Source organism: Equus quagga, chromosome 17 (assembly GCF_021613505.1).
Source record: "Equus quagga isolate Etosha38 chromosome 17, UCLA_HA_Equagga_1.0, whole genome shotgun sequence".
Lineage (NCBI taxonomy): Eukaryota > Metazoa > Chordata > Mammalia > Perissodactyla > Equidae > Equus > Equus quagga.
In genome coordinates, this window is record NC_060283.1 from 10,818,573 (window position 1) to 10,844,153 (window position 25,581).

The 25,581-nt window shown below is 50.8% G+C and overlaps 2 protein-coding genes across 4 annotated transcripts in view; one reads left to right on the plus strand and one right to left on the minus strand.

The window, feature by feature from the left end:
• Nucleotides 1-255: 255 nt before the first annotated feature.
• Nucleotides 256-12,119, minus strand: TKFC (triokinase and FMN cyclase). 3 transcript variants are annotated; one of them, XM_046643746.1, is made up of 19 exons: nt 12,027-12,058; nt 11,373-11,672; nt 10,620-10,734; nt 7,905-8,094; nt 6,859-6,969; nt 6,603-6,784; nt 5,294-5,372; nt 4,906-4,995; nt 4,284-4,318; nt 4,124-4,208; nt 3,938-4,027; nt 3,276-3,392; nt 2,803-2,922; nt 2,502-2,639; nt 1,767-1,873; nt 1,560-1,663; nt 1,391-1,424; nt 1,197-1,286; nt 256-817 (listed from the first exon to the last, which is right to left on the minus strand). In XM_046643746.1, the coding sequence occupies exons 3-19, from the start codon at nt 10,620-10,622 to the stop codon at nt 656-658; spliced, it is 1,737 nt and encodes a 578-aa protein (XP_046499702.1). In that variant the 5' UTR covers nt 10,623-10,734; nt 11,373-11,672; nt 12,027-12,058; the 3' UTR covers nt 256-655. The 3 variants fall into 3 exon arrangements, with proteins under 3 accessions (XP_046499702.1, XP_046499701.1, XP_046499699.1); XM_046643745.1 differs by lacking the exon at nt 12,027-12,058 and adding an exon at nt 11,767-12,009; XM_046643743.1 differs by lacking the exon at nt 11,373-11,672 and having other exon boundaries at nt 12,027-12,119.
• A 75-nt stretch (nt 12,120-12,194) lies between these two features.
• Nucleotides 12,195-25,581, plus strand: part of DDB1 (damage specific DNA binding protein 1) — a 29,196-nt gene continuing 15,809 nt past the window's right edge. Inside the window, exons 1-12 of the mRNA XM_046643752.1 lie at nt 12,195-12,401; nt 13,623-13,771; nt 14,802-14,918; nt 15,287-15,508; nt 17,742-17,856; nt 18,770-18,867; nt 19,641-19,799; nt 20,666-20,749; nt 21,327-21,443; nt 22,036-22,138; nt 24,995-25,070; nt 25,166-25,274. Coding sequence (XP_046499708.1) covers nt 12,341-12,401; nt 13,623-13,771; nt 14,802-14,918; nt 15,287-15,508; nt 17,742-17,856; nt 18,770-18,867; nt 19,641-19,799; nt 20,666-20,749; nt 21,327-21,443; nt 22,036-22,138; nt 24,995-25,070; nt 25,166-25,274 — 1,410 coding nt within the window. The 5' untranslated portion in view covers nt 12,195-12,340. The remainder of the gene's footprint in view (nt 12,402-13,622; nt 13,772-14,801; nt 14,919-15,286; nt 15,509-17,741; nt 17,857-18,769; nt 18,868-19,640; nt 19,800-20,665; nt 20,750-21,326; nt 21,444-22,035; nt 22,139-24,994; nt 25,071-25,165; nt 25,275-25,581) is intronic.

A 25,581-nucleotide genomic window follows, 5' to 3' on the forward strand; every position in this document is an offset into this window, starting at 1 on the left:
TCCCAGAGAGTCAGAGAATTCTGTTAGTTTAGTGCTGAGAAAAGCACCCCCATCAGGTGTGGTGTGTGTATTGAAGGAGGACAGGAATGGGGACCCCAGTGGAGCCTGCCCAGCTGTGTGGACTCTGCCTTTGGGTCTCAGGTGGTAGGAGATGGGTCATGATGGTTTCAACCAGGGGCGGAGGTCTTAGTCCCTGGGGCATTCCTGGGCCCTCGTGCACAGGCTTGGAAAAAGATCCCTAGAGGAAGCAGTAGCTGTGTTGCTTCAGGCTGGTTTATTAGCTTGCTTTTCCACACTGGCTCAGGTTCAGGGGCAGGAGGCCTTTCACAGGGAGTCTTAAAACCAAATGAGCACTGCCAGTGAAAGGCTGTGCTGCCGCCCGGGGAAAGTGCCTTATGGCTAAGCCCAGAGCCGGCTGGGGGCAGGGCAGGGTGATCTGAGGACCCGCCTCCCTGAAGAGGGAAAGGCGTGACCCACTCTGGGCCTGCAGTTTCTCCAGTGGAGTCATTCTGGAGACTGGGAGAGGATTTCCTGCTGAACTCAGAGGATGGGCCCTAGGGGTGAGGGACGAGGGAGGGTGACTGTTGGAAGGCAGAAGGAAGTGACAGTGGTCCCTCTGCACAGCAGTGACAGAGGCATTGAGCCCAGGAGGCATTCACACACCCTGGCTCTGCAGGACCTCCAGGATGGCACGGAGAATGGCCGCGGCTGCCACTGCCCCGGGGTCTGGCTGATCCAGCCGCGCAGAGCTGATGTAACTGGCTCTTCCGGCTCCAGCTTCCATATCCTTGGTGGCCTCGGCTGCAGCTTCTGCACTCTGACGGGTGGGGGTGTGGGAGCAGGTTCAAGGACGAGCCCCTAGGCCTCCTTCCTGCCATAGATGCTGGACCCTCCTGTTCCAGCTCTGCCAGCACCCTCTGTACTGTCACCAGTGTGGAGAAGTCACCTCCCACCTGTCTCTAGCAGAGCAAGGGGCCACCACTTACTGAGGGCCTGCTATGTCCCAGACACTGCTGGGGCACTACCTATCTCTCCAGCCTCACCAGGACCCTCTGAGACAGGCACTCGGCCCCATTTCTGGAGGAGGAAACGAGGTACAGGAAGGATAGTAACTTGATAGCTCAAGGTCACATGGAGATGGGAGCCTAGTGGCTCCAAGCCTGTCTCCCCGGGTGGCTGGGCCCAGCCTCACTCACCTTGACCGCTTTGGTCAGGATTTGGAACAGATCAGCCCCTGGGCTCTTCCAGGCTTGGAGCTCCTGTCCTGCTGCCCACAGCGAATCCAGCTGGACAAGGGGAGGGAGAGGGGGCTGAGCACAGGCCCTGCCACTGAGGCTGGCCTGCAGGGCTTCCACATGTAAAAGGAAGAAGGGCTGAGCTGAATACACACCATGGTCCTGTCCCCTGGGGCAGCCTTTCCGTACCTGGCAGGGGAAGAGAAAGATGAAGCTCACTGTAGGGAATCACTCTGGGGGTGGGGACAGGGCCTGGCTGAGAGCAGGTGACATCAACCGCCTCCCCCGGCCCACCCCTGTCTAAGGCACAGGGCTCTGGCTCACTTCTGCATGGCCTCCAGGCCGGCATCCATGGCAGCAGACCAGGCTGGAAGGTCAGTCTTGGCCTTGAGTGGCTGGGCTGCCGCAGTCAGGAAGAGGCCATAGAGCTGGCGAGGACCAGAATGCTTAGCACGTGGGCTGGCCTGGGCCGCAGCCAAGCCAGGACCCCTCCACGGCAGCCCTCTGGCCCCAGGGGCTGCAAGCACTCACCGCCCCAGATGAGCCCCCCATCTTCTCCAGTAGCAGGAGGGACAATTTGGAGAGCAGCTGGGCAGGGCTGGCAGGGGGTGGACCCTCCTTCAGCCACCCCTGGATCGCTGCAGGCAGAGAGAGATGGCGAGGAATTCAGAGACCCTCCACCCCATCCACGTGGACCCCAACCAAGTACCCAGGCCTCACTGCCAGGCAGGAGGAACCAACAGGAAGAGATGCCCAAGGCTCCCCTTTCTACATCCCACGTGCCGTCTGCAGAGGGGTGGGAAACAGTGACGGGCCCTCAGCAGTCACCTAGCAGGCGAGGTCTGCCCTGGCACCCGCACCTGACATCCCATACCTCGCTTCCCTGCTCCATTTTTTCCCCCGAGCCCTTTCCACTACTACCCTGTATGTTTTTCTGATTTATTTTGTTTGTGGTTTGTCTCCCCACCAGAACATAAGCCACAAGAGCAGTGATTTTTATCTGCTTTGCTCACTACTGTATCCAGAGAGTCGAGAGCAGTGCCTGGCCCTGTGGTAGGCGCTAAATAAGTTTTTCTTGGCTGAATGATGCTGGATAATTAAGAGCTTTTCACTCACTAGGTTTGGTGACGGACCCTGCTTGTCAGAATAAAAGCTGGCAACCCATGTCAGCCCTCCAAATGTTTTTGAAATTGTTCTGGTTCATGAAATGCCAACCAATGTGCCACGCCAGCCCCTCTCCTGATCCCAGAGGGTCCTGGCACTGACCTCTGGCCGCGCGGCTGTGGGTGGTGCCACAGTCCCCGTCGCCGGCAGCACGATCCAGGGCATTCAGATGTTCCTCCAGGCCCAGGAGGGCGGCGCACACCCGCTCCAGCACAAGCGCCATCTGCTTTGAGGCTAAGCCTGGAGAAGGAGGACAGTGGGGGAAGAGGCCCGCCTGGCCCGAACTTGACCAGTGTGGGAGCTGTGGGTATTAGGGTTCCCATATACCCCACTGCACACCCTGCCCCCTTCAGGGATCAAGCCAAAGCCCTGGGCCGCCCTCCCCAACAGCAGGGCCTGGTACCTCCTGCAGCAGTGGACTCAGGGGCCTCCAGGGGCTCCGTGGGGGCTGCCCGGCTCCGCTTCCGCCCAGTCACGGGGACCTTGGCCACGTTAGGCCAGGCTGATGCGGAGGTTTCAGCATCTAGGGACAGCAGGATGACTCTCTTAGAAAGGGGTCAGCTGGCCAGGGATCAAGTGGGGCCTGGACCCCTCACCTGGTGGTCTGATTCCTTCCACCTCAACAAGCAAGTACTGAGTGCCTACTGTGTACTTAGTATTTGCCAGAGGGAGGCCAGAGGGAAAGGGGGAGGGTTCCTGCGGAGGATCCTAATACCAACTCCTCTACTGACACCTGAGAACTAGAGAAGCCAGAAAGGGCCTCTCCACAGGTTCCTCATTGTCGTGGTCAGCCCTGATGGGGTCTCTCCAAGTCCCCCTGGTTCCTTCCAGCTACAAGGAGCCCTGGCTTGGATGACCTCAGCTTCCGGGTCTCACCTATCAGCTTCAGAAGGGGCTCATCCACCAGCAGAAGGGTGAGAGAAATGCCGGGCATCTCCAGGGCTGACATGAAGATGCCCACCAGGGCACGGGCAATCTTCACCCCGCGGCCCTCTGCAATACAAGAGCAGGGAGGCCTGTGAGGGACGGAGGGAAGGCTGGGCACTGCCCCCCAGGGCATCAGAGAAAGCAGCAGAATGAGAGGAAAACAAGGACTTGGGAAGCTGGGCCTGAGGTCAGCAGGGAGATGGCCAGACTTCCTCAGGACATCTCGCAACAATGCCCCGAACTACCACCTTCCCTGGCCGTGTCCCTTGTATAGGGACAATTGAGTAATACTGGTCGCATTACTGAGTTCTTACCAGGTGCCAAGCACTGTGCTAAGTGTGTTATGTGCATTGAATCTCATTTAATCCTTGCAACAACCCTGTAAGGCAGGTACTATTATTATCCCCTTTACACACAAGAAAACAGATGCTCAAGGCACCCAGCAGTTAGGTGACAGAGTGACCGTCTAAGCCTGGCTCATCTGACTGCACAGCCCACGCTCTGGGCCATCACAAGACCCTATTTCAGCTGCCTGTCTTATGTGCAGCTTCAAAGCGCTGGAGGGAAGACGCTCCAGGGGTTGGGAGGTCCCCTTCCAGCGTGCGGCTCACCCAGAGAGCGGACAGCAGCATCAGCTATGATGCCCACTTCCAGGAATGACAGGCCACCCAGGTTGTTGACCATCAGCACCACTGAGGAGCCTGTGGGCAGACACGACAGCCCTGGTGAGACTCTCTGGGACCCCTGCCCAGAAGAGGAGACAGGGCTGGGAGACAGACAGCAGGACAGCCCCTCACCAGACTGCACAGGCACGTGGGACGCGTTGGAGGGGTTCGTCATGTGGTCGAGCATGAGCGCCACAATCTCGTCGGCGGCTGCCATCTGTCAGAGGGGACCAGGAGTGAGCTCTGCCAGGGGCCTTGGCTTTGGACCAGGTTGGGCCAGAGAGTCACCTACCTTTATCCGGCGCACGCCAGCTTCTCCGTGGATCCCTGTGGATAGACACGGTCACTGCTGACCCACTCGGGGCCTGGGGATTCACTCGTCGCGTTTTTATCAAGGATTTACTAAGGGCTCGGTATAGGCTACGTGCTGTGTATGTGGGGAGGAGGTGGAAATGGGCAGAATAATGAAAGACACACCAAGCTTATGGCCTGGTGGTGGAGATAACAGAACTTTACTTAACTTTCAACTAGTTAAGTGGCTTTAATAGAGGCAGTCACAGCAAGGCCACAAGAGGCCTCTGCCCACCACTCTGGAAACATCGGGGAGGAAGAGGAACAGCTTTGCAGCTGGAGTGGCCGCTGAAAGAGGGGCTGTGTTTCGGTAGGGGCAGGGTGACCCGGGAATGGTGTGAGCCAAGGCAAGGAGGTGGGGGGGGGCCCTGGGTGGATGGCAAAGCAGGTAGAAATCAGGCAGCTTGGGCCAGAAGGGCCTCGAGTACCCACTTAAACACACTAAGACCACCTAGGTGACAGCTCCGGGCGAGCAGAGGGGACCAAGAACATGGCTCCCAGGGAAAACAGGTGGGCAGAACCCAAGGGACAGGCATGGCTGGGATGGGGTGGCTGTAGCTTACCCAAGCCCAGCTCCAGCTCATCGGCTGAGAGCTCAAAGGTGGGTCTGGAGCCAGGCACGCTGCAGGAGGACAAGCTCACTCCCAGGGTTCCTATGAGAAATGAGGTATGTAAAGGATGACTGCTCTGCTCCTGGCAGCAGGCAGGCAGCAGCGAGGCCTCGGGAGCCCTGCCCAGAGGCAGCCTCTTCTCGGAGACAAGCTGCCAGACTCTTCATCCAGTGATGAAAGAGAAGCCCAGCTCCGGGACCCAAGGGTACCAGTGCCTAGGACATCCCTGGGAGACCTTCCCTCAGCCCCTGGGGAATAACCCATCCATGCCGCAGCTCCTGGTCCCAAGTCGGCCCCCACTTCCCTCCTCTCCACGTCCCAGTCCCTGGGCCACACTCACCCATGGCCTTGGCGACTGCGCTCACCCGCTTTGTGATCTCCTCCAGCCCCACACCTGCCTCAGCCAGGGCACCCGCCACCTGCACCCACACAGAGAGGAGCCCCGAGGGGGAAAGAGTGACTGTAGCACTTGGGGGTGGAAGACCATACCCCCCCACATTGACAATGCACCTGGCAGGAATCTTCAAGAATCCCAGTCTGTTGGAGCCAAAAGGGACTTTACAAACGGAGAAATAGGCCCAGAGAGGGGAGATGACTCGTTCAGTGTCACACAACCCCCTGTGGCCAGTTTCTTGATTCCTGGTGTAGAGTTCTTTCTCCATGGCATGTACACCATGGCTCACTTGACTCGCCCACCCACCCACTTTTTCCTAGCATCCAGTATGTGCTGGAAGGAAACAAAGTGGCTAAGTCACAGTCCCTCCCTGGAAGGAACTCTCAGTCTGGGGAGGGCTGGGGAAGCGGACCCACACAAATTGAATGTTTAATGCGAGGTGGTAAATGCAATGATGGAGTTCATGGTAGGATGTTATGGGAGCACTGAGGAGGGGCTCCTAGCCAGCTGGGCACAGTGGGAGGGAAAACTTCCCAGATGGGGAGACGTCAGCGCTGGGCCCCTATGGAATAGCAGGAGTTGGCCAGGCCAAAGGGGGCTGGACAGGGAAGGACTTTCAAGGCCGAAGGCAGAGCATCACCAAGGCCCCCGAGGTGAGCCACAGCCCGCATGCAGGGAACTGTGTTCAAGGAGCAGAAGAGGATGATGGGGAAGATGGGAGATGAACCTGGAAAGTCAGGGAGGAGGGGCAAGAGTGTGGAGGGCACCTGACCAAGGAGCCTGGGTTGACTCTAGGACCCCAAAAGGGCTTTTGGCAGGAGAACAAGTTGGTCAGATAAACAACTTCAAAAGACACCTGGGGTGGTGTGGGGAGCAGACTGGAGGCGGGCAGGAAGCAGGCAGGGGAGCGCAGTGAGGAGGCGGCTGCAGCCCCCTGGGCCCGGAGCGGATGAGCACTGAACCAAGGCTGGGACAGGAAGGGCAGGCGGAGGTGTGCGTCTGGGCATTTGGGAGCAGGACCACCACGTCAGGGCAGCTGGCTGGGTGGGGGAAGGGGAGGGAAGGGATGGGAGAAAGCCTGGATTCTGGGCTTAGACAGTGGGGGAAGGTGGGGCCTTCCTGGATCAGGGAGCACCGGGGAAGGAGGGGCTTCCAGTGGTGGGCTGGCTGGAAAGGTCCAGCCACCAGTGCTGCCGGAGAGAGCAGGCTGGGAGGGGCGGGCCAGTCTATGTCTGTGTCCGGGTGGGAATCTCACCTTGTGTATGAGCACTGTGCCGCAGAGCCCCCGCCTGCCTGCCTTCTTCAGGACGGTGAAGGCGCTGTCATCCCCGATGACCACCATCTCCACAGGGATGCCCTCAGCCTGGGCCTGCTCCCGGGCCAGGCCGAAGTTGAGCCGATCCCCCGTGTAGTTCTTCACGATGAGGAGGGTCCCCACTGCAGGAGCAGCCGGCAGGGCCCCGTCAGTGCCTGCCCTCCACACAGCAGCCCCTCCTGCATGCCAGGCTTACCTGTGCCCGCCTGGGCCACTGCCCTGATGGCCGCCAAGATGCTGCCCACTGCCGGGGAGGTGAACACTGCTCCCGCGATGACCCCTGTCAGCATCCCCTTTCCTATGAAACCTGGAGACAGAGGGGGAGGGGCAGGGAGAGGATGCTGGGTGGGGACCTGTGCCTGGGCTTCCTGGTTTGGCGAGCCCTACTGTGCACTTGGCACTGGAAGAGCACCTGAGTCGCTCTCCGGAGATCTTCACTCAGGAGCCATCTCCTTGGAGAGGCCTTCCTTGACCCGCCAACTGAAGCAGTCAGCCACCCCATCCCCAGTGGCTCGCTGTTCCTTTACCCTGCTCTCTCGTCTCCACTGCCTCACTTCCATGACTGGGATGCTCTCATTCACTTCTGTGTTTCCCTGGTTACCGTTTGTCTCCTCAAAGGAGAAGGAAGCTTCAGGAGGGCAGGCACCTTGTCTGTCTGGTTCCCTGCCGCCTCCCAAGTGCCCAGCCCAGGGCCAGGCACATAGTGGGGGCTCACTAATGTTTGCTGAATGGATGGATGGATGGATTTGCTGAAGGGAGACAGGAAAGGGACAAAGGATGAAAATCCTGGTCCCTGCCCCCGGGGAGCTCTCAGGGCGAGCCCACATGTCTGGCACCGAACAGGGAACAATCCAGGACTGTCCATGTTGCATGTGAAAGTACAGGGTGGGAATTCAGCAGAGGGAGATTGCTCTAGGCTGGAAGAATCAGGATGGCTTCCTGGATGGGGGAAGGGTCAGCTGGGCCTGGAAGGCCGGGAAGATGCACAGAATCACTGACTCTCAGAACTGGAAGGGCCAGAGAGACAAATCTGGCTCAACCTCATGCTTTTATAGATGTAGAGGCTGAGGCCCAGAGAGAGGCCGTGACTGGCCCCAGATCTCAGCCTGAGGGAGGGGGAGAGCGGGAACCAGGACCCAGTGGGGCTCTGTCCTCAACCTCCTACCAGCACTGAGGGTCTCCCAGGGGTCCCCGTCCACTCTTCCCAGCACCCACCCCCTGCCTCTAGGCCGGAGTACTCACCAGCGTGGGCAGGCTCATGGCCGGAGCCCCCACCTGACAGCAATGCCACCCGGCCCTTGAGGCTGTCCAGGTCAGAACGGAGGGCCACGCGGTGGCCCTGCAGGAGCTGCAGGTTGGGGTCACAGGCCACCAGGCCAGCAAGGGCATCATCGGCACAGCCTGCCACGGAGTTCAGCAGCTTCTTGGAGGTCTGCAGGAGAAGAGTGAGGAGGATGTTCCAGGTGTAGTTGGTGGGGACATCCCCATCCTGCCCATCCACATTACTATGGCCAAGACCCCTCGCCCACACCCACCCAGGAACTCCAGGGACACAGCAGTTGGAGCAGGAACTCTAGGGGTACACAGAATTGGGCGTGATTTAATCAGGTGGATGTTTCTATGAGTTCTCTTCTTAATTTGTGACTTTTTATTCAGTGCTTAATTTATGAAGTGTTTTGGACTATGGCTTAAATTTGTCCTGAGAAATGGCTTCAATACAAAGAAAATGGGGGAACTGAAGCCCTGAACATAAAAAGATTTAATAAAGTTGGGGCCCAACAGCCTTCTTCTGCCAAAGGAGGAGACGCTCCTGTGCCAGGGGGAAGGGGCCAGAAGGGCCCCACACCCATCTGCTGTTCCAGCTGGGCCTTTGGTGCTGGGCAAACAGCACTTCCTGAGCCTCCAGGCCTGCCAGGCCCAGCGCTGGGCACTGCGTGTAAAGAGAGAACAGAATGCTGGTCCTGCCTTCCTTGGAAATGCAGAGATTGTTTCCACAAGACGAATGCACATGCGCCACGGGGGCACAGAGGAGGGGACCTCAGCCTCCTTAGTGCATCCTGGAAGTCCTTGTGAAGGATAGATAGAAGTTAGGTAAGTGAGAGGGAGTGAGGGGCATGGTCGGGGGCGGTTGGGGAGAGGGAGGAATTCCAGGCAGAGGAAGATTATACGCCCAGGTCTAGAGCTATGAAATAGCATGGTGGCCAGGCCAGGGAACAAGTGAGAACGACGTGAGTGATCAGGGACCAGCAAGGAGAGGTGGGCAGCGCCTCACAAGCAGAAGGAGGAACCTGGCCATGGGGAACCTCAGGTGCGAGGGTCATGGACAGGATGGCCTGAGAGCTACGGTCACGGGGACTTGGGCTCAAATCCCAAGTCTGCCTCCCACCAGCCGTGAGAACTCAGGGAAGACAGCTCGCTGTTCTGAGCTTCAAGTTTTTCTCTGCAAAATGGGGATTTAATAGACTAGAGTAGATGTTTGTTATACAGTAAAAGTTGAATGAAAGCAAGCTGCTCTCTTCTTAAACAGGCTCTGAAAAGCTGGACTAGCTGAATGAAGTTTGGGGTGTGCTCCAGCCTTTGTCCCAGAGAGACTGAGACTGGGGCCCAATGGGGACCCAGAGGGCTGGGCTCCCAGCGCCACCTGGTGGCCCAGGGGCAGCCTGCAGCTGAGTCACTTTCCTGAGACTCCTTCCCCAAGCCTGCAGGCACCCTGTTCCTTTGTGCAAACTTTGCCCTTCCTTGGGTTTGGCAAGGGCCAGAGCCCAGCCACCTGCTTCAGGACAAGGAGAACAGCGCAGGTCAGAAGAGAGGGAGCAGAATAAGACTGCCTCTGTTTCCCCAAGCAGTGACTGGGAGGCAGGCCCAGGTCTAAACGCTTTTGAGCACATCTCGTTAATCTTCCCAACAACCCTATGGAGGAAAGATAAACCTGGTGAGGAAACTGAGGCACAGTTAAATAACTGCCTAAAGTCACACAGCCAGCGAGTGTCCAGGTCTGCCTGGCTCCAAAGCTGGTTCCATTTGGCCATATGCTGGTCTCCCCAGGGGCTGAAGGAGGGCTGGGGGTGGCAGAGGACTTGCCCTAAGAAGTACCCCGGCTTGTGCCCTCAGAGCCCACCAGGGACTGGAATATGCAATGAAGTCATGAGTTGGTCTCAAATTCAAGCCCAGCCTCTAGCACCACCATCCTCCAAGAACGTGCGCCCTCACCATCCCTGACAGTCTGTTGCGTCTGGGATTTGCAACTATTTCCAAACCAGAGCCAGAGGTTTCCCAGTGGCCAAGGGGATGGAAAAGGAAAGGAAGTCGAATACGCGCTGTGCAAGGACTCTAGCCTGATCAACATCTCACAGCCACTTGGTGGCAGCCCTTAATCTGCTTCATATTTCAGATGAGGAAAAAGAGGCTCAGAGAGGTCAAGTCTTCTCTAAAAGGTCACACAGCTGGTCAGCGGCAGGCTGAAATTTGAACCCAGGTCTGCCCAAGTCCTGCTTTGGTTCAGATCAGTTCTAGAGTGGGCCTGGAGCAATGCCCAGGGGCATGCCGAGCCTACTGTGGTACAGATGCCACCTCTGGGACAGCCCACACATGCCCCATGCTCAGGAAGCAGGCACCAGGTCCTTCTTCATGGCTCCTTCTGTCACTGATACAGTGTTGATTACAGTAGGTAACTGTTAATGTTCTAATCTGAATGCATGACCCAGACCAGGGGTAGATGGGCCCTGGAGGGACACCGAGGCTGCAGCCCAGGCCTGGCTGGGACCAGCTGGGAAATGGAGAGAAGCAGAGATCGGCCTCTGAGAGAGAGGATGACCCTCTCTCTTAACCTCTCTGAACCTCAGGAGGCAGCAGCATCTCTTGGTCAGGGTGCAAGGAACTCTGGCATACCCAGGGCTGGCACCCCAATGCTCCAAGACCACAGTGCCCTTCCCCTGCCCTGGTCCTTGTGGGACTCACCATGGTGGGAGGCTCTGAAGCAAGCTGAGTTCACACCTTTGCACCGAGCTGCCGGAGGACGGGCAATCCTGTGGGTGCTTCCCAGGTCTGGGCGCAGTGAAGGTGGCAGCGAAACCTGCAGGAGGAGTAACAGTACAAGCTGCTGAAGGCACTTGCAGCCTACTGACACAGTCACGCTTCCAGGGCCCTTGTAATCAGGGAGCTGCCCCAGACTTTGATCCCAGTCCAAACTCTAGTACGTGGGCTGGGGATGGAGAAGAGTGTGGGGCTGACCAAGGGTCACGCCTTCACTTGGCTGTCAGAAGACACATCGATCCATGTCGGCCACAGGGCTGCCTTTATGCCCAGGAGCAGCACCCACCTTATCACCAGGGGGCAAAGTTACTCAGAGTCTCTTTTCACGGGCATCATATGCAGTGAATAAGCACACTCGCTCTTGGTGTTGGCACCACACCAGGAGGGAGGCAGCTGAGTCTGTGACCCCATCTTCTGGGAAACTGACTCAGAGAGCTCTAGTGACTTGTCCAAGATCATAATGGTAAGAGCTAGGACTCAAACCCACATCTCATCTTTCCAGAAAGCCCACGTTCTTCCTACTGATAATTCACTGCTTCCAAAGGCAGGCAGAGTCCCTGGTGTGGGAAGCCACACACGTAATCCACTGTGACATTTGAACTCCCCTCAATTCATCAGAGGTGTCTTGGGCTCATTGTGTCTGCAATGGAAAGAATCCACAGCCATCTCTGCACCTACCTCTGCCTCTGCCTTACTAGGGAAACCAATTCCCCTGAGCCTCAACTTCCTCATCTGTAAAATGGGGGCTGCCTTCTCCGAGGCATTCAGCAGGCGCTCCCAGCCACGTGGTTCTCCTCCCACTCCCTGCACAGCCTGTCTGCTGTGGAGTGGCCTGGAAGGTGCAGGACTAACTGACTGCTTTCCTGGGTTGCTAAGTTCTCAGTGGGGAAATTCTGCTTTCGTGTTTGAGATCAGAATTTGTACAGCCATCAGGGCACGAATAACGCTGGGCAAGTGGCCTGGAGGACCCTTCGAAGTCTGAAGAATAAAACACAAAGGGGAGAAGTGAGCGGCCTGGCGCCCCCCCAGGTGAGGCGGGCTGTTCGGTCATCCTAGGAGGAGGTGAGGGTACCGGCGAGGTCTGGAGGAACTGGAGGGCTCCGGGGAGGGAGGAATGGATCCTGGCTCTAGTCCGGGAGATGCACAAATTGCTGTCACCTCCCTCCCCTCTCTAGGCCTCTGCCGTCCTTCCGTTTTCCAAAAGGGGAACAGCCCCGAGGGCTCCCGGAGCAACAGAACGAGGAGCGGACAGGGTCCGGGAAACGAGGAGGGGCGCGCACGCGAGCGAGGGTCGGCACGCCTCCCCCACCCGCCCTTGCCCGCATCAGCCACCTCGCGAGCCGCCGCCGCTTCCCGATGACCCCCGACGGCACGCCCTCATCCGGGTACCCCGGGCTCGGGCGGCAAGAGGAGGGGCGGGGTCTCCCTTGGTTGGCCGCCTCGGGCGCCGTGAGTCCTCCGAGAGCCCAGGTGAGGCCGTCCCGTGATGCCCCGCGCCCCGGCCGCTCTGGCCTGCAACGTGTCTCTGGGGCGGAGGCAGCGGCGGTGGAGTTCGCGGCGCGCGGGTGGGGGCCGCCAGTCTCTTCGGTCGTGTCCGTCTCTCTGTGGCAGCGCTCGAGTCCCTACGGGCCGCCTCAGGCCTCGACATGTCGTACAACTACGTGGTAACGGCACAGAAGCCCACTGCCGTGAACGGCTGCGTGACCGGTGAGACTGCCCGCGCAGGGGCCCCCGGCGAGGGCGGGAGTTGGGGGGGACCGAGGCCTAGGGAGGCCGGCGGCCCGGCGGGCGGCCGGGCGGAATCGGGCCCGGGGGATGGAAGGCGCTGGCGGCCCAGGAAGCGCCCCCAGCGCACGACTCAGCATGCGCCTTTGGGGTAGTTCACGCCGCGTTTGAGGGTCCCCTTTCGTCCGGGGAGGTCACTTGGCCTCGAGGACAGGGACGGGCCCAGTGGGACAGAGGGCGAAGGGTGAGTTGATTATGCAGTGTTGCTTGGGCCCCCAGATTGGCCTCGTGGGTGTCAGGGGAAGGGGTGGTGGTGATGGCGACTTTGGGGTCAGAATTTTCATGCATGGGAGCCTGGGGGGCGCAGGAGGTGGAGGGATGTGAAGAATGTCCGCGCTCTCCCGAAGGAGTCCAGTCCTCTTTGCCTGGGGCTGTTGTTTACACAACGGAACTGCTGGAGAGAGGGTTTGGATGGCCCAGCCCAGTGCTGGGTTTGCCTTGTTGACTGTGCAAGAATTGTTAAGGGCACAGACGTCCAGAACCCCGGAATAACCATCTTGAACCCCGTTCTCAGCAGAATGTGAAGACCTGAAACTTGTGTGTTTACATAAATCCTAATCACGATTCCTAAACGAAACTCTGTTGTTCTGGAGAGTTGGAGGCCGTGAAAGAGTGTGGACCGACCGCGGGGTTATTGGTAGACTGCTGGGAGGGCAAGAGGTGTGGATGAAACTGTTTTAGTGCAAAGCTCGGAGAATTTTCTTCTTTTGAGCCCGTCTGTTTGGTGAAGATTTTGTGAGAATTTAGATAAGGGCGGAATAGAGATGAATGCTTTCTCCAGCACCTCTTAATCGGAGGTTAAGTCTACCACTGCAATAGAAAAAGTAAAATTTGAGGGCGCAGAGCCATCTGAAGGGTTTTCACAGTCATTGTCAGTTGAAGGACGTGCTGCTCTTAGACCCAGTCCAGTTTTGTTAGTCTGATGAGGGAAGTAGCTGTCCGGTTTTGTTAGTCTGATGAGGGAAGTAGCTTTCTTGAGTGGATGAAGCAAGACTGATGCGCTGGGTTTGGCAAGAAGGGAGTGAGTGGAGGGAACCGGGGAAGTACGTGGAGTAGATGAGAATTCTGCAGCTGTTATGTAGACATGACGGGGTTATTTAGATGCTGCTCTGGCTTCAGAAGTGAGAGGATGTGTTCTTTCAGGACACTTTACTTCAGCTGAAGACCTGAACCTGTTGATTGCCAAAAACACGAGGTTAGAGATCTATGTGGTCACAGCCGAGGGGCTTCGGCCCGTCAAAGAGGTGGGCATGTATGGGAAGATTGCTGTCATGGAGCTTTTCCGGCCCAAGGTAAGTAAGTGCTCAGGGTTGGGCCCGGTGACAAGAACGGTTGGTGATGATTTTGCGTTGTTTTGGGATCGGTGGAATAAGGCTTAGGAGAGAAACTCTTCTTCTTTTGAATGGCAGGTTTCAATTTTTATTTTTCTTGAACAAGCTTCCTGGAAATAGAAAGAGAGGTAAATTATGGGAAAATTGATCAAGGTGACTTCTTTAGAAGGGGAAATTAAAGCAGTTTGAAATGTGGGTCATCATAGGGATTCAGAGAGTAGGTCCTAGAGTAGGGCAGTCCTGGCCTCATTCCTAACCTTTCAGAGCCTTATTTCCCATCTGCAAAATGGGGATACCAGTAATAACCCAATAACCCAGTATAACCCAATCCCCTGGGTCATTGTGAAGACTAAATGATTTAATAACACAGAACCTATTATATAGCAAGCATTCACTGTTATGTTAACAATTGTCATATTATTATCATCATCATTACTGTAGTTCAAGTGTTATCATCCAGAAAGCCACTACATTGTCTCATTATATCTTAACAGAATCTGACAAGAAAGCATTGGGTTCCAAATTTTAATTATAACCCTTTGAACAAAGTACTTTTTTGGGGTCTGTGCTAATAAGTAACTAAGACTTTGTCGATCTATTTTAACTTCCATTGTCGTTCACATTTTTTTCTCTCTTTCTCCAAATACTTGGAGAGGATTAGAGAAGGCATTACATTCATCTTTCAGAATATGAATGGAATGATTGAGATTAGCTTGAGATGGAAATAGATGAGGACATAGTATGCAGAGCAGAGAGATGGAGATTGAGAAAGTGAGGACTGGTGTTTACCAGCTTCAGTTCTGGCCTTTAGTACATACCCTGAGGGCGTGTGTGTACCTAATGTGTGTTTCACCCTCACCCTGGATTTTCTCTTCAGGGAGAAAAGAAAGTTCTTAAAGAATTGAGCATGCTTAAAGAACAATGTTTAAAGACTGGGCAGGTATTCTTGTTTTAAAAGAATGTGTTCTGAAAGCCTAATATTGGTTTCCAGGGGGAGAGCAAAGACCTCCTGTTTATCCTGACAGCTAAGTACAATGCCTGCATCCTGGAGTATAAGCAGAGTGGTGAGAGCATTGACATCATAACGCGAGCCCATGGCAATGTCCAGGTGAGGTTGCTGCTTCAGGCTGATGACAGTTTTCCAGGTAGAGCTGACATGATTCGATGAAGAAAATCAAAGTGCGGGGGGCAGCTCTTTATAGGATCAGAGAAACAAGGAGAAAACACTATGGCTTTGAGCTTTTATGAAGAAAGGACTTCTGTAGTTTGCTCAGAGTCCCAGGGACAGGGTAATAATTCATTGAGACTTAGTGTTTGCAAAAAGGCATGCGCTGATATTTGGGCTCCCTGGTCTGTTAAGTAGATGCCAACTAGTTTTAACTACCACCCCTAAAATCATCCTGGTAAAGGGGTGCCCGATGTCCTCTGTTACTCTGGGTGTGGAGGTTCTTTCCTAACCCCCGTTTTGCTTCTCAGGACCGTATCGGCCGCCCTTCAGAGACTGGCATTATTGGCATCATTGACCCTGAGTGCCGGATGATTGGCCTGCGACTCTATGATGGCCTTTTCAAGGTTATTCCCCTAGACCGGGACAATAAAGAGCTCAAGGCCTTTAACATCCGCCTGGAGGAGTTGCATGTCATCGACGTCAAGTTTCTATATGGTTGCCAAGCACCTACCATCTGCTTTGTCTACCAGGTACTAGAGCAGGAGGAGAGAGGGAGAAGCTGTGTGGTTTGGCATAGTAGGAGTCGATTTTTGCTAATCAGAATGTCTGGATTTTGTCGTAGGGTAGGCAGAAGTGTTTAATGTATTTGTCCTGAAATGTTTTGAACGATCTAATTAATATGGGTCAGATTTTGGTTGTGTCTTGAGTGCAGTAGTACTTATTGTGGAGGCAGGAAGCTCTCTGGGGTTTGTGGAGGTTTTAATCCTGAGATTACACTCTGGTTGTGGGCCTTGGAGATTTCATAGGGTGACCCAGTTTATACTTTGTCTTAGTCTCTTACTGGCAGGCTAGGGGATTATTAAAACTTAGCTATAGAGAAATGATCTGGACATTGCTTTTACAAGCAAAGAGAAAATGTTTTCGTGATATCTTATCTCTGTCTTCTAAGAAGAGGTTTATGTTTTGTCCAGTGCTCACTTTCTGGTGACTTGCTGGCTCCTGACTTCTATTTTAGTCTGTGCCTAAAACTTCAGCAGAGCTGATCCTGGGCAGCTGTTCTCTGGGCCAGATCTGTTAAGGGGGGCAGGGTGCAGAACACCAGGCTAACATACCCGTGTCTTGGTAAAATCTCAGCCTTTTAACAAAGGGCCATATAGCATGAGGTCATTTCACTTGCCTGTGGTTGAATAAATGACGGAAGGAAACATAGTCCAAGTCCATGTACTGTGTGTGGCACATAAACGCTTTGGTAGCTGTGTTAAGTATTGGAAATACTGATGCATTTTTGTATATTTCTTAGTGTCAGCATAAGTGCTATAGATGTGAGGTGAGTTGAAATAAAGTTCAATTGAATAAGGTTGAAACTACTTGAGGAGGTTTTGTTTGATCTTGTTTCCAGGACATTAACTATCAGAGCTGAAATATAAAGTTAGGATTTCCCTCCCTGCTTCAGTTTTGTAAAGATCAGGTCATTAAAACATTCATGTTGGTTATTCACGCCTGACCCTGTCTGTTTCCAGCCTCAGGGTGGCCAGTTGTGAACAATCTTCATTTCTGAATGCTTGTCTCTGACCCCAAATCCAAACCCAACTCGAACCTTTTTGTGAAGTTGAGTCTTACTGTAATCATTGATGGGGAAATCTTTTCCTCAACTAAAAGTTACCTTATGTCTTGTTTTGTGCTAAACATTCAGTTTGACAAATATTTACCACGTGAAAGGTCGTCATGGTAAGTGCTTCAGGATCTGTGACAGTGATTAAGATATGGTGCCTGCCCTGAAAACATGTTGTTGAATTCCTTCCATAAGTTCTTAGGCTCTGGTATGGCCTTTGTTGAGGTCATCCTCCACTGGCCGAATGTAGCCTTCTCCCTACCCGTGCTCTGTTAGTCTCTTCAAGGTGACTGTGACAGCTCCAGGGCTGATGTGAGTCATGATTCAGGAAGAGGAGGGGAAGATGATGTTGACAGTGGCAGGACTGGAGGTTTTAACTAACTTTAGAGGAGCAATATGTTCTTTTTTTTTTTTTTTTTAGGAAGATTAGTCCTGAGCTAACATCTGCCGCCAATCCTCCTCTTTTTGCTGAGGAAGACTGGCCCTGAGCTAAGATCTGTGCCCATCTTCCTCTACTTTATATGTGGGACGCCTACCACAGCATGGCGTGCCAAGCGGTGCCATGTCTGCACCCGGGATCCGAACCGGCGAACCCCGGGCTGCCAAAGCAGAATGTGCACACATAACTGCTGCGCCATCAGGCCAATCCCTAGAGGAGCAATACGTTCTGTTGTCTGCCATCCGGAAAGGCTATCAGAATGCTTTTAACAGTTCTATCAAACAAACTTTTTAACTATCTTAGATATATTTAGCTTCTCAATGTGTTTGTTTCTTCTCTTTAGCTATTTTGTAAGTTCCTTGAGGCCAGGGGATATTGAATATACATTCCATATATGTATATACACACACAGACGCAAGTATACATATGTAGATTGTGTCTCTTATAGTGGCAGTACAGTGTGACAGATTTGTTTTTCTAATTCTTAAACCTTTCTTGGTTTGTTGGATTGTTAGAAACAGTAGGCCTTGGTGCAGTCTGCCCAATCACAGGCTCAGCTGGGGGCTGTGAGCATACTGATGGGTGAGGGTGGGAAGGCCGACGTGACAGCCTGTCAGATGCTGGGTGATGGCGGCCTGTTTATTTCAGGGCCCCTCTCCAGCCCAAGGTTCACCCTTCCTAAGGGCTAATCATTCCACCTTTCCGCACCTAGGACCCTCAGGGGCGGCACGTAAAAACCTACGAGGTGTCTCTCCGAGAGAAGGAATTCAATAAGGGCCCTTGGAAACAGGAAAACGTAGAAGCTGAAGCTTCCATGGTGATCGCAGGTTGGTTGGGGGTCAGGTCTGGGCCAGTTCCCTGCTGTTCTTTCTTCACCTTGTCTGCCCCCTCATTTCAGAGTCCAGGTGCTCCATGTGCATTGTTCAGTACTCCCTCATGTCCCCTCTCTCCAAATGTACTTTCTTTTGCTTTTTCCATTTCTGTCTTTGGGATTGTCTGTTTTTTATTCCCCCCAAAAAGTATAGCTTTCGTCTATTTGGGGTAAAGGGGTTAACTACAAGGTTACCCCCTGAGAGTGATTTGCAGAATGGCTTATGGAAATTAGCCTCATTATTTTATTGTTGGGCATAACATTTGAAAACTGAAAGGGACCGATAGAGCTTATCTAATCTGATGCCTGTATTCCCTCGAAGAGAATGCGGGGCCTGAGGGACTTGCCCATGCCTGTACCTTATTGACAGAGCCTGGGCTGGAATCCAGGCCTCTGCTCCTTGGCCTCTGTTTTTCCCTCAACACTGTGTTGTGTGGCTCACCTTCTAGAGAAGTTTTAAAACTCTTAAATGCAAATTGGCCCTTCTAAATGCTGGCCCTGATGATGGGGGAAATTAAGCTAAGGAACAAGGAAAAAAGTAAAAGTTTTAGTTAGAAAGGATTAGAAGTTGAGAGAGAAAATTGAAAGAATGCGTGTGGAAGAACGCTGCAAAGACTCCCCACCCCTAGGAACTCAGAAATACCAAGAGTGACCATAAAAATATTACAGGGTTAGACAATAGCTAGATAAAATTTCTGAGACGACATTCTCAGAAAAAGGCTATCATGTTCCCTGGACTTTGATGTCTTTTTAAAAATAGTGATTATCTTAAAGTTTGCCTCAGAGTTACCTGGATCAGTGCCTTTGCTGCCTCAGGGTTTGGCAGGTCCAGAGTGCTGACTGTTCTGCTGCTGCTCTTTCTCCTGCAGTCCCAGAGCCCTTTGGAGGCGCCATCATCATTGGACAGGAGTCAATCACCTACCACAACGGTGACAAATACCTGGCGATTGCCCCTCCTATCATCAAGGTGAGCAGCATTCTTTTCCTTTTTTCTTCCCTTGTGCTTTCCCTGCTCCCCCCTTTCTCCTCATTTGTGAAAAGGAGATTTGCAGATGTCTGTCACATTATTCACTATATATGTAAGATGATGTGTGATCATTGGGAGTAGAAGAGAGATTGGCCTGGTTTTGCTTACAGGAGAGCTTGCTTGCCAACTAAGAGAAATAATCAAAATAGGTTTACCCTTTGCATTGACAGGGGCGACTTTAAGAAGGGAAAAATTTGTAAATTCTTTTGAATGTAATGTTTTAGGGTTCAAGTCACATAAACTAGCGAAAAATTATATAGACTTAAAATAATTAGTCATAAAAATTCTAAGCATTAAAATTTCAAGTCTTAAAAATTACATTTTAAAAGCTTTATTTTATTTTCTTTTTAAGGATAAATAACAAAATCCGTGGTAGCATTAGTAGTGGGAGGTAATTAGGGTAGTGAGGATAAGTAACAAAATCTGTGGTAACGTTCATAGTCCAATGAATACTTACAGCTGCCTGCTATTCTATGTATTTCTGTTTTCCAGTAGAATAATATGTGAATAAACATTTGAGGTATATTGAGCTCCTCAGAAAGTTGTTTCCAAAATAAAAATGTTCCCGTTTTCAACCATACATGTATTGTTGTTTGAGTGAGTTCCTTGCTTGTGAAATGGCAGCGTTTGGTAAAGGGAGTGGTCAGCTAGGGTTTGCTCCTTGGTTGTGAAAGACACTTAATCTCGAATGACTGTGTCCTTCCTCTTGGCAGCAAAGCACGATTGTGTGTCACAATCGCGTGGACCCCAATGGTTCCCGCTATCTCCTGGGAGACATGGAAGGACGGCTCTTCATGCTGCTTTTGGAGAAGGAGGAACAGATGGATGGCACCGTCACCCTCAAGGACCTGCGTGTGGAACTCCTTGGAGAGGTAGGACTTGCCCCTACTCTGCTGTGTTCTCTTAGGGGCCTAGTGACCCCAGATGTGTGGTCCCACACTGTGACTGGGAATTATGTTACTTAACACCCAGCAACAAATGGTCAGTCCTGCTGTGGGCGTTGGTTTTTGAGTGAGTAGATGTTGGAGAATCTCACAGGCAGGTGGGCACTGCCTCAAGCATAAAAAGAAAGAGAAACAAAAAGGATATAGTCTAGAATTAAAGAGTTATGCTGATACTCAGTTCTGGGAGGAGGTTCCCAAAAAAGTCGTGTTAAGAATTATGCAGTAGGGGCTGGCCCCATGACCGAGTGGTTAAGTTCTCTCACTCTGCTTCGGCGGCCCAGGGTTTCGCTGGTTCGGATCCTGGGCACGGACATGGCACCACTCATCAGGCCATGCTGAGGTGGCATCCCAGACAGCACAACTAGAGGCACTCACAGCTAGAATATACAGCTATGTACTGGAGCTTTGGGGAGAGGAAGAAAAAAAAGAAGATTGGCAACAGATGTTTACTCAGACGCCAGTCTTTAAAAAAAAATTATGCAGCAAATTTTAGAGGTTTCTAATTATTTGGAGCCGACTGGAGCTGTTGGGATTAAAATGATCATTTGGAGCAGGCACCTGCAAGATAAAGTGTAGCTTTTCCTGCCTGTAGGGATGTGATAAATGGAGAGTCACAGACTTCAGAGATTTAAGAACATTTGTTGAGTGTGACCTGGGGATTTCAAGTGGAGAATTGTTTTGGAAGTCATGGCCGCAGTTGTGAGTTTTCTCAGCAGATGTCTGAGAAGTGGTAAGACAGTGTCTGGATCCCACGTGGAGTCCATTCTGATGTCTTTCATGCCCTTGACTTCTAGACCTCTATTGCTGAGTGCTTGACGTACCTCGATAATGGTGTTGTGTTTGTCGGGTCTCGCCTTGGTGACTCCCAGCTTGTGAAGGTGAGGAGACATTTTCTTCTTTTTAGATTTTTCTCTGTCTTCACTGCTTCTTCAAGTTTTTCCTGTTTAATGCTGCTCAGAAATTTCTTCAGTTCATCCATGTTCTTACTGTCTAGCTTTCTAGTAGGTTGATTTAGCATTCTATGCTGACCAGCTTTTTGTCCTAAAGGTTTAGTCAGCAAATGTGCCAGCAAGATGCTAGGCATTGTGGGTACAGTGATGAACAAGATGCAGCTCCTACCTTCAAATAGGTCGTAGTCTAATATGCAGGATCCCTTCTAGAGTATGAACATTTTAGACCTTCTCCGCAAAAAATGCATGTAAACGTTCTACATTAATTTCCAAACTGCTTCTCTGAAATCCGTCCATGAGACTCTAGATTAGAAATCCCGGGCTGGTTTGTGGATCTCCAGTAGGACAACCATGTTCTTTAGTCAACAGTCCCCTTCTAGAAGCATCCAGTGGAGCATAAGAAGAGCAGATCTAGTAGGATTGGGAGTTTCTTTTGGATGATAACCACCTCTTTAGGGTGGGTCTGTTAGGAGCCTTCCAGGACTAACATTGGTTCTCTTCTTAGCTCAATGTTGACAGCAATGAACAAGGCTCCTATGTAGTGGCCATGGAAACCTTTACCAATTTAGGACCCATTGTGGACATGTGTGTGGTGGACCTGGAGAGGCAAGGGCAGGGACAGGTAAGGGGGTCATCCTGGAAATGAGTGGTTGGTATGTCCATGAAACTGTGTCCTCCTAGGCTTGCTCATCCAGAGGGGAGTGTGCACTGCAGGTAGCTTTGAGGAGCCCCCACTACCCCAGTGATGCAGGGATAACTGCCTTTTACTGAGTGCCTGTCCTGGTCTGTCAGGTGGTTTGTGTGCATTATCTGTAGTCACACGAGCACCTGTTAGACGGGTCCTTGGCCATTTCAGAAGTGAGGAGACTTAGGGCTGAGAACGATTAAATAACTTGTCCAAGGTCACATAACTACTGGATGGCTGGCGTGCCTGACTCCAGATGCTGTGCTCTTCTAGCAAACTGGGTTCCCCGGATGGAGGCAAGCTTGCTAGCAGCAGTGGTAGGAGCTTTTTGCTTCTTGACGAGAGTGTCCTGTCTGCTCGGTAAATTTGAGAGACTTTGGAGACCAGCTTCTGCTAAGTCTGCATCCGCAAACCCAGCTCCACAGTGAGGGTCCTTGGATTTAGGTAGAGCTTGATTGCTTTCTGGGCGTCAGTGTGATGGCCCCAGGCTCTAGAGGGTGTTAATTAGAAACCTTTTCTCTCCTTGCAGCTGGTCACTTGCTCTGGGGCTTTCAAGGAAGGTTCTTTGCGCATCATCCGGAATGGAATTGGAATCCACGAGCATGCCAGCATTGACTTACCAGGCATCAAAGGTAGCCTTTTGGTGGACTTTAGGATGCAGGTCTTATTTGTGACCTCGGCCTTTGGCCCTGTTGCATGTTGTGAAGGCGCTTCGGTGGGAGCTTGAGGAAAGTAGATCAAATGAAGAGTGAAAAAAGTCATAATGACAAATAAGTGGTAGAAGCTTAAATATATTTAAAACTATCAAAGTAAACTTAAAAAAAAGAGAATACTATTGACCAAAATTGGATAATAAAGTAGAAGAACGGGGGAGGAAAAGATTATAAGTTAAATTTAATGTTTATATGAAGGAATCAATTGAATCCCTAAAGAAAAATGAGACTGAGAATATCATATACAGGTAACTTCTAAAACAACAATATAAATCTTCCTAAATTTCAAGAGAACTGTAATAATCGAAAAGATCAAAGAAAGGACTACATAGTGAAAGACTTTGACAATACGTAAACAGTAAATATAACCACAAATAATATGACAGAACTGATATCAAACATCCATGTGAGTATCTGTATCTGATGTATCAGATATCTGATCAGTAAATATAAATGGGCTAACCACCCTTACAGTAAGAGAAAGATGATCAAATTGGATCATAAAGCAAAACCAATTCAGAGTTGTGTATAAGAGGCTCAGCTAAAAAAATGTAATTCAGAATATGAAAAAATAAATATTAATAAAGAAAAATAGAGGTTTATGTATTAGAGAGGAAGACATCATATAACTACCAAACCCAAGAGAACCCACAGAAAAACTACTGTAGACAGTAAGAATTTATTAAGGTAGCAGGATATAAAGTTAATGTACTGAAATCAATAGCTTTCGTGTAAAAACAGTCAATTAGAAGGTATGGTAGAGGGAAAGAGGCAATATATAATAGTAATAAAAAGATAAACTACCAAGGAATAAATTTAATAAGGAATGTGTAAAAGGAAAACTTTACTCTTGAAGGATTGAAAGGATAGATTGGTCAAATGAAAAAGACATACCCCGAGGTCTTAGATATCAACATTATAAAGCTGTTCTCTCTTCAGCTTATTTTTACATTTGAGGTATCTCAATAAAAATATCAGTAGGTTTTCTTCTTGACCTTGACAAGTCAAAGTCCAAATGGAAAAAGGAAGAAGCAAGAAAAGCCAGGAAATCTTAAAAAAAAAGAGCAGTGAGACGAGATTAGCCCTACCAGATACTAAGGCATACTCTTAACCCTTATTAATTAAAAGTGTGGTATTGGAGCATAAATAGGCAGAGCCCAACCAGCAGACTCAAAAGTCCAGAAATAGACACAATTATATGTCAGAATTTAGTGTGCTATAGCAGTGGCGTCTCAATTCTGTGACATAAACATGATCCTTTTTAATAAATGGTGTTGAGATAACAAGTAGTCATTTGGGAAATGATAAATTTCGATCCATACTGCACAATGTATACTTTCCTAAAATCTAAATGGATCAATGAATTAATGTAAAAAATAAAGCCATACGAAAGCTAAAAAAAAAAAAAGGGTGAATTCCTCTCTAATTTTGGAATGGGGAAGGTCTTTTAAACTCTTAACTCAAAAGTTTAGATGCCAAAAAGAAAGACTGATAAGTTCAACAACATGAAAGTAAAGCACTTCTGCGTGGCAAAAACAGAACACTGTAAGCTAAGTTAGCAGAAATGGCAAACTGGATAGAAACATGCAGTTCATCCGGTAGACAAAGGCCTAATCTCCCTAATTTATGAAAAAATTTCTAGAAAGAAGATTGCCAAATTTCCTCTCCCCAAATTGGCAAAAGACATGAATGGACAGGCAAGAGGCCTCCCTTGTTATAAGTGAAATACACATCAAAACAAACAGCGAGACCATTCTTTACCAGATGACCAAAATCCGAAAGTTTGACCACACGTTATGTTGGTGAGGCTGTGAGGAGATAAGCATGCTTGTTGGCAATATCTATCAAAATGACACGTGCGTTTAGTGATTGAGCCAGCAATCCCAGTTCTGGGCATCTCCCCCCAGACCTTCATATGTATAAAATGACATAAATACAAGATCGTTTGTTGTGGCATTGTATGTTATAGCAGAATACTCAGAGAGCGTCCATCACTGGGGACTTCCTAATAAACTGGCACATCCACGCAATTAAATACTGTGCACATATCCAGAGCAAGGGACAAGTTCAGTTCTGAGAAGGGCTCCGGCGTGTATTGTTAAGTGAAAAAACAAGGCACGAAACAGTATGTGATAGGCCCTTTTATATTTGTATTTGCTTGTGATACAGTGCTTACCTTTTTCCTTAAAATTGAAAATAAGGGCCGGCTCCATGGCCAAGTGGTTAAGTTCGTGCGCTCCACTGCGGCAGCAAGGGTTCGGATCCTGGGTGCGGACATGGCACCACTCGTCAGGCCACGTTGAGGCGGCGTCCCACATCCCACAACTAGAAGGACCTGCAACTAAGATATACAACTATGTATGGGGGGGCGGGGAGGCGTTGGGAAATAAAGCAGAAAAAAAAAATTGAAAATAATTGGAAGTATGAACAAGAAAGTGTTATTGATTACTTATTTGGGAGATAGGTTGGACGGGGAGGAATAGGAGTGAGACTCGTGTGATAGATGTTTTAAAAATAGATTTTGACTTTGAGTCAAGGAAATGTGTTATCCCATCTGAAATCAAATGAGAAATTTGAAAATAGTAGGCTCAAAACAGTTTTAAAAATATCTACCTTCTTTAGAGTCTTAAAGCCAGGAAGAACAGAGTGGGTATTTCAGCTCCAGACTGACTCCAGAGTTCCTGCTCTTCACGGGGTCGGGCTCCCCCTTCCTGAGATGTGCCGAACTGAGCGTTGGTCTGTGCCGTGCATCTTAATCCTTGATCTTTGTTCCAGGCCTGTGGCCACTGCGGTCTGATCCTAACCGGGAGACTGATGACACTTTGGTGCTCTCTTTTGTGGGCCAGACAAGGTAAGATGAGTCTGGTGCCAGCTCCAGGTGCTCATGTGAAGGCTGCAAGGTGGGGAAGCTGGTCCGGCTGACCCAGGCCTTCCATTCTGCTGCAGAGTCCTCATGTTAAACGGAGAGGAGGTGGAAGAAACCGAACTGATGGGTTTCGTGGATGATCAGCAGACTTTCTTCTGTGGCAACGTGGCTCATCAGCAGCTTATCCAGGTAAGAACTGAGAAAGGGCAGGCCCTATTTACTTGAGTTGGACCTAGAGTATAGTACAGAGCACCACCGGATTTTGAAGCAGTCCGTTTTTATGGCTCTTTAAAAGTAATGAGGAAATTCCAGGGAAAAAAAATTTAAATTACCTGATAACCCACCACTCAGAGATGTTTTACCTTTATTTTTTCTCTGCAAATATATGTGTTGTATTTATTCACATTTTCTTTTGTAGACTGGGCTAATAATATATATATATATGGTTTGGCGTACTGTTTCAGCACTGATTATATCCTTTTTTCCACTCATAATA

Excerpts from the sequence above, each read along its gene's own strand:
- TKFC (XM_046643743.1), bottom strand. Across the intron at positions 4,319-4,905 it reads TGAGCTGGAGCTGGGCTTGG|GGATCCACGGAGAAGCTGGC; the intron begins GTAAGCTACAGC and ends GTCTATCCACAG. Across the intron at positions 3,393-3,937 it reads TGCTGCTGTCCGCTCTCTGG|AGGGCCGCGGGGTGAAGATT; the intron begins GTGAGCCGCACG and ends CTTGTATTGCAG.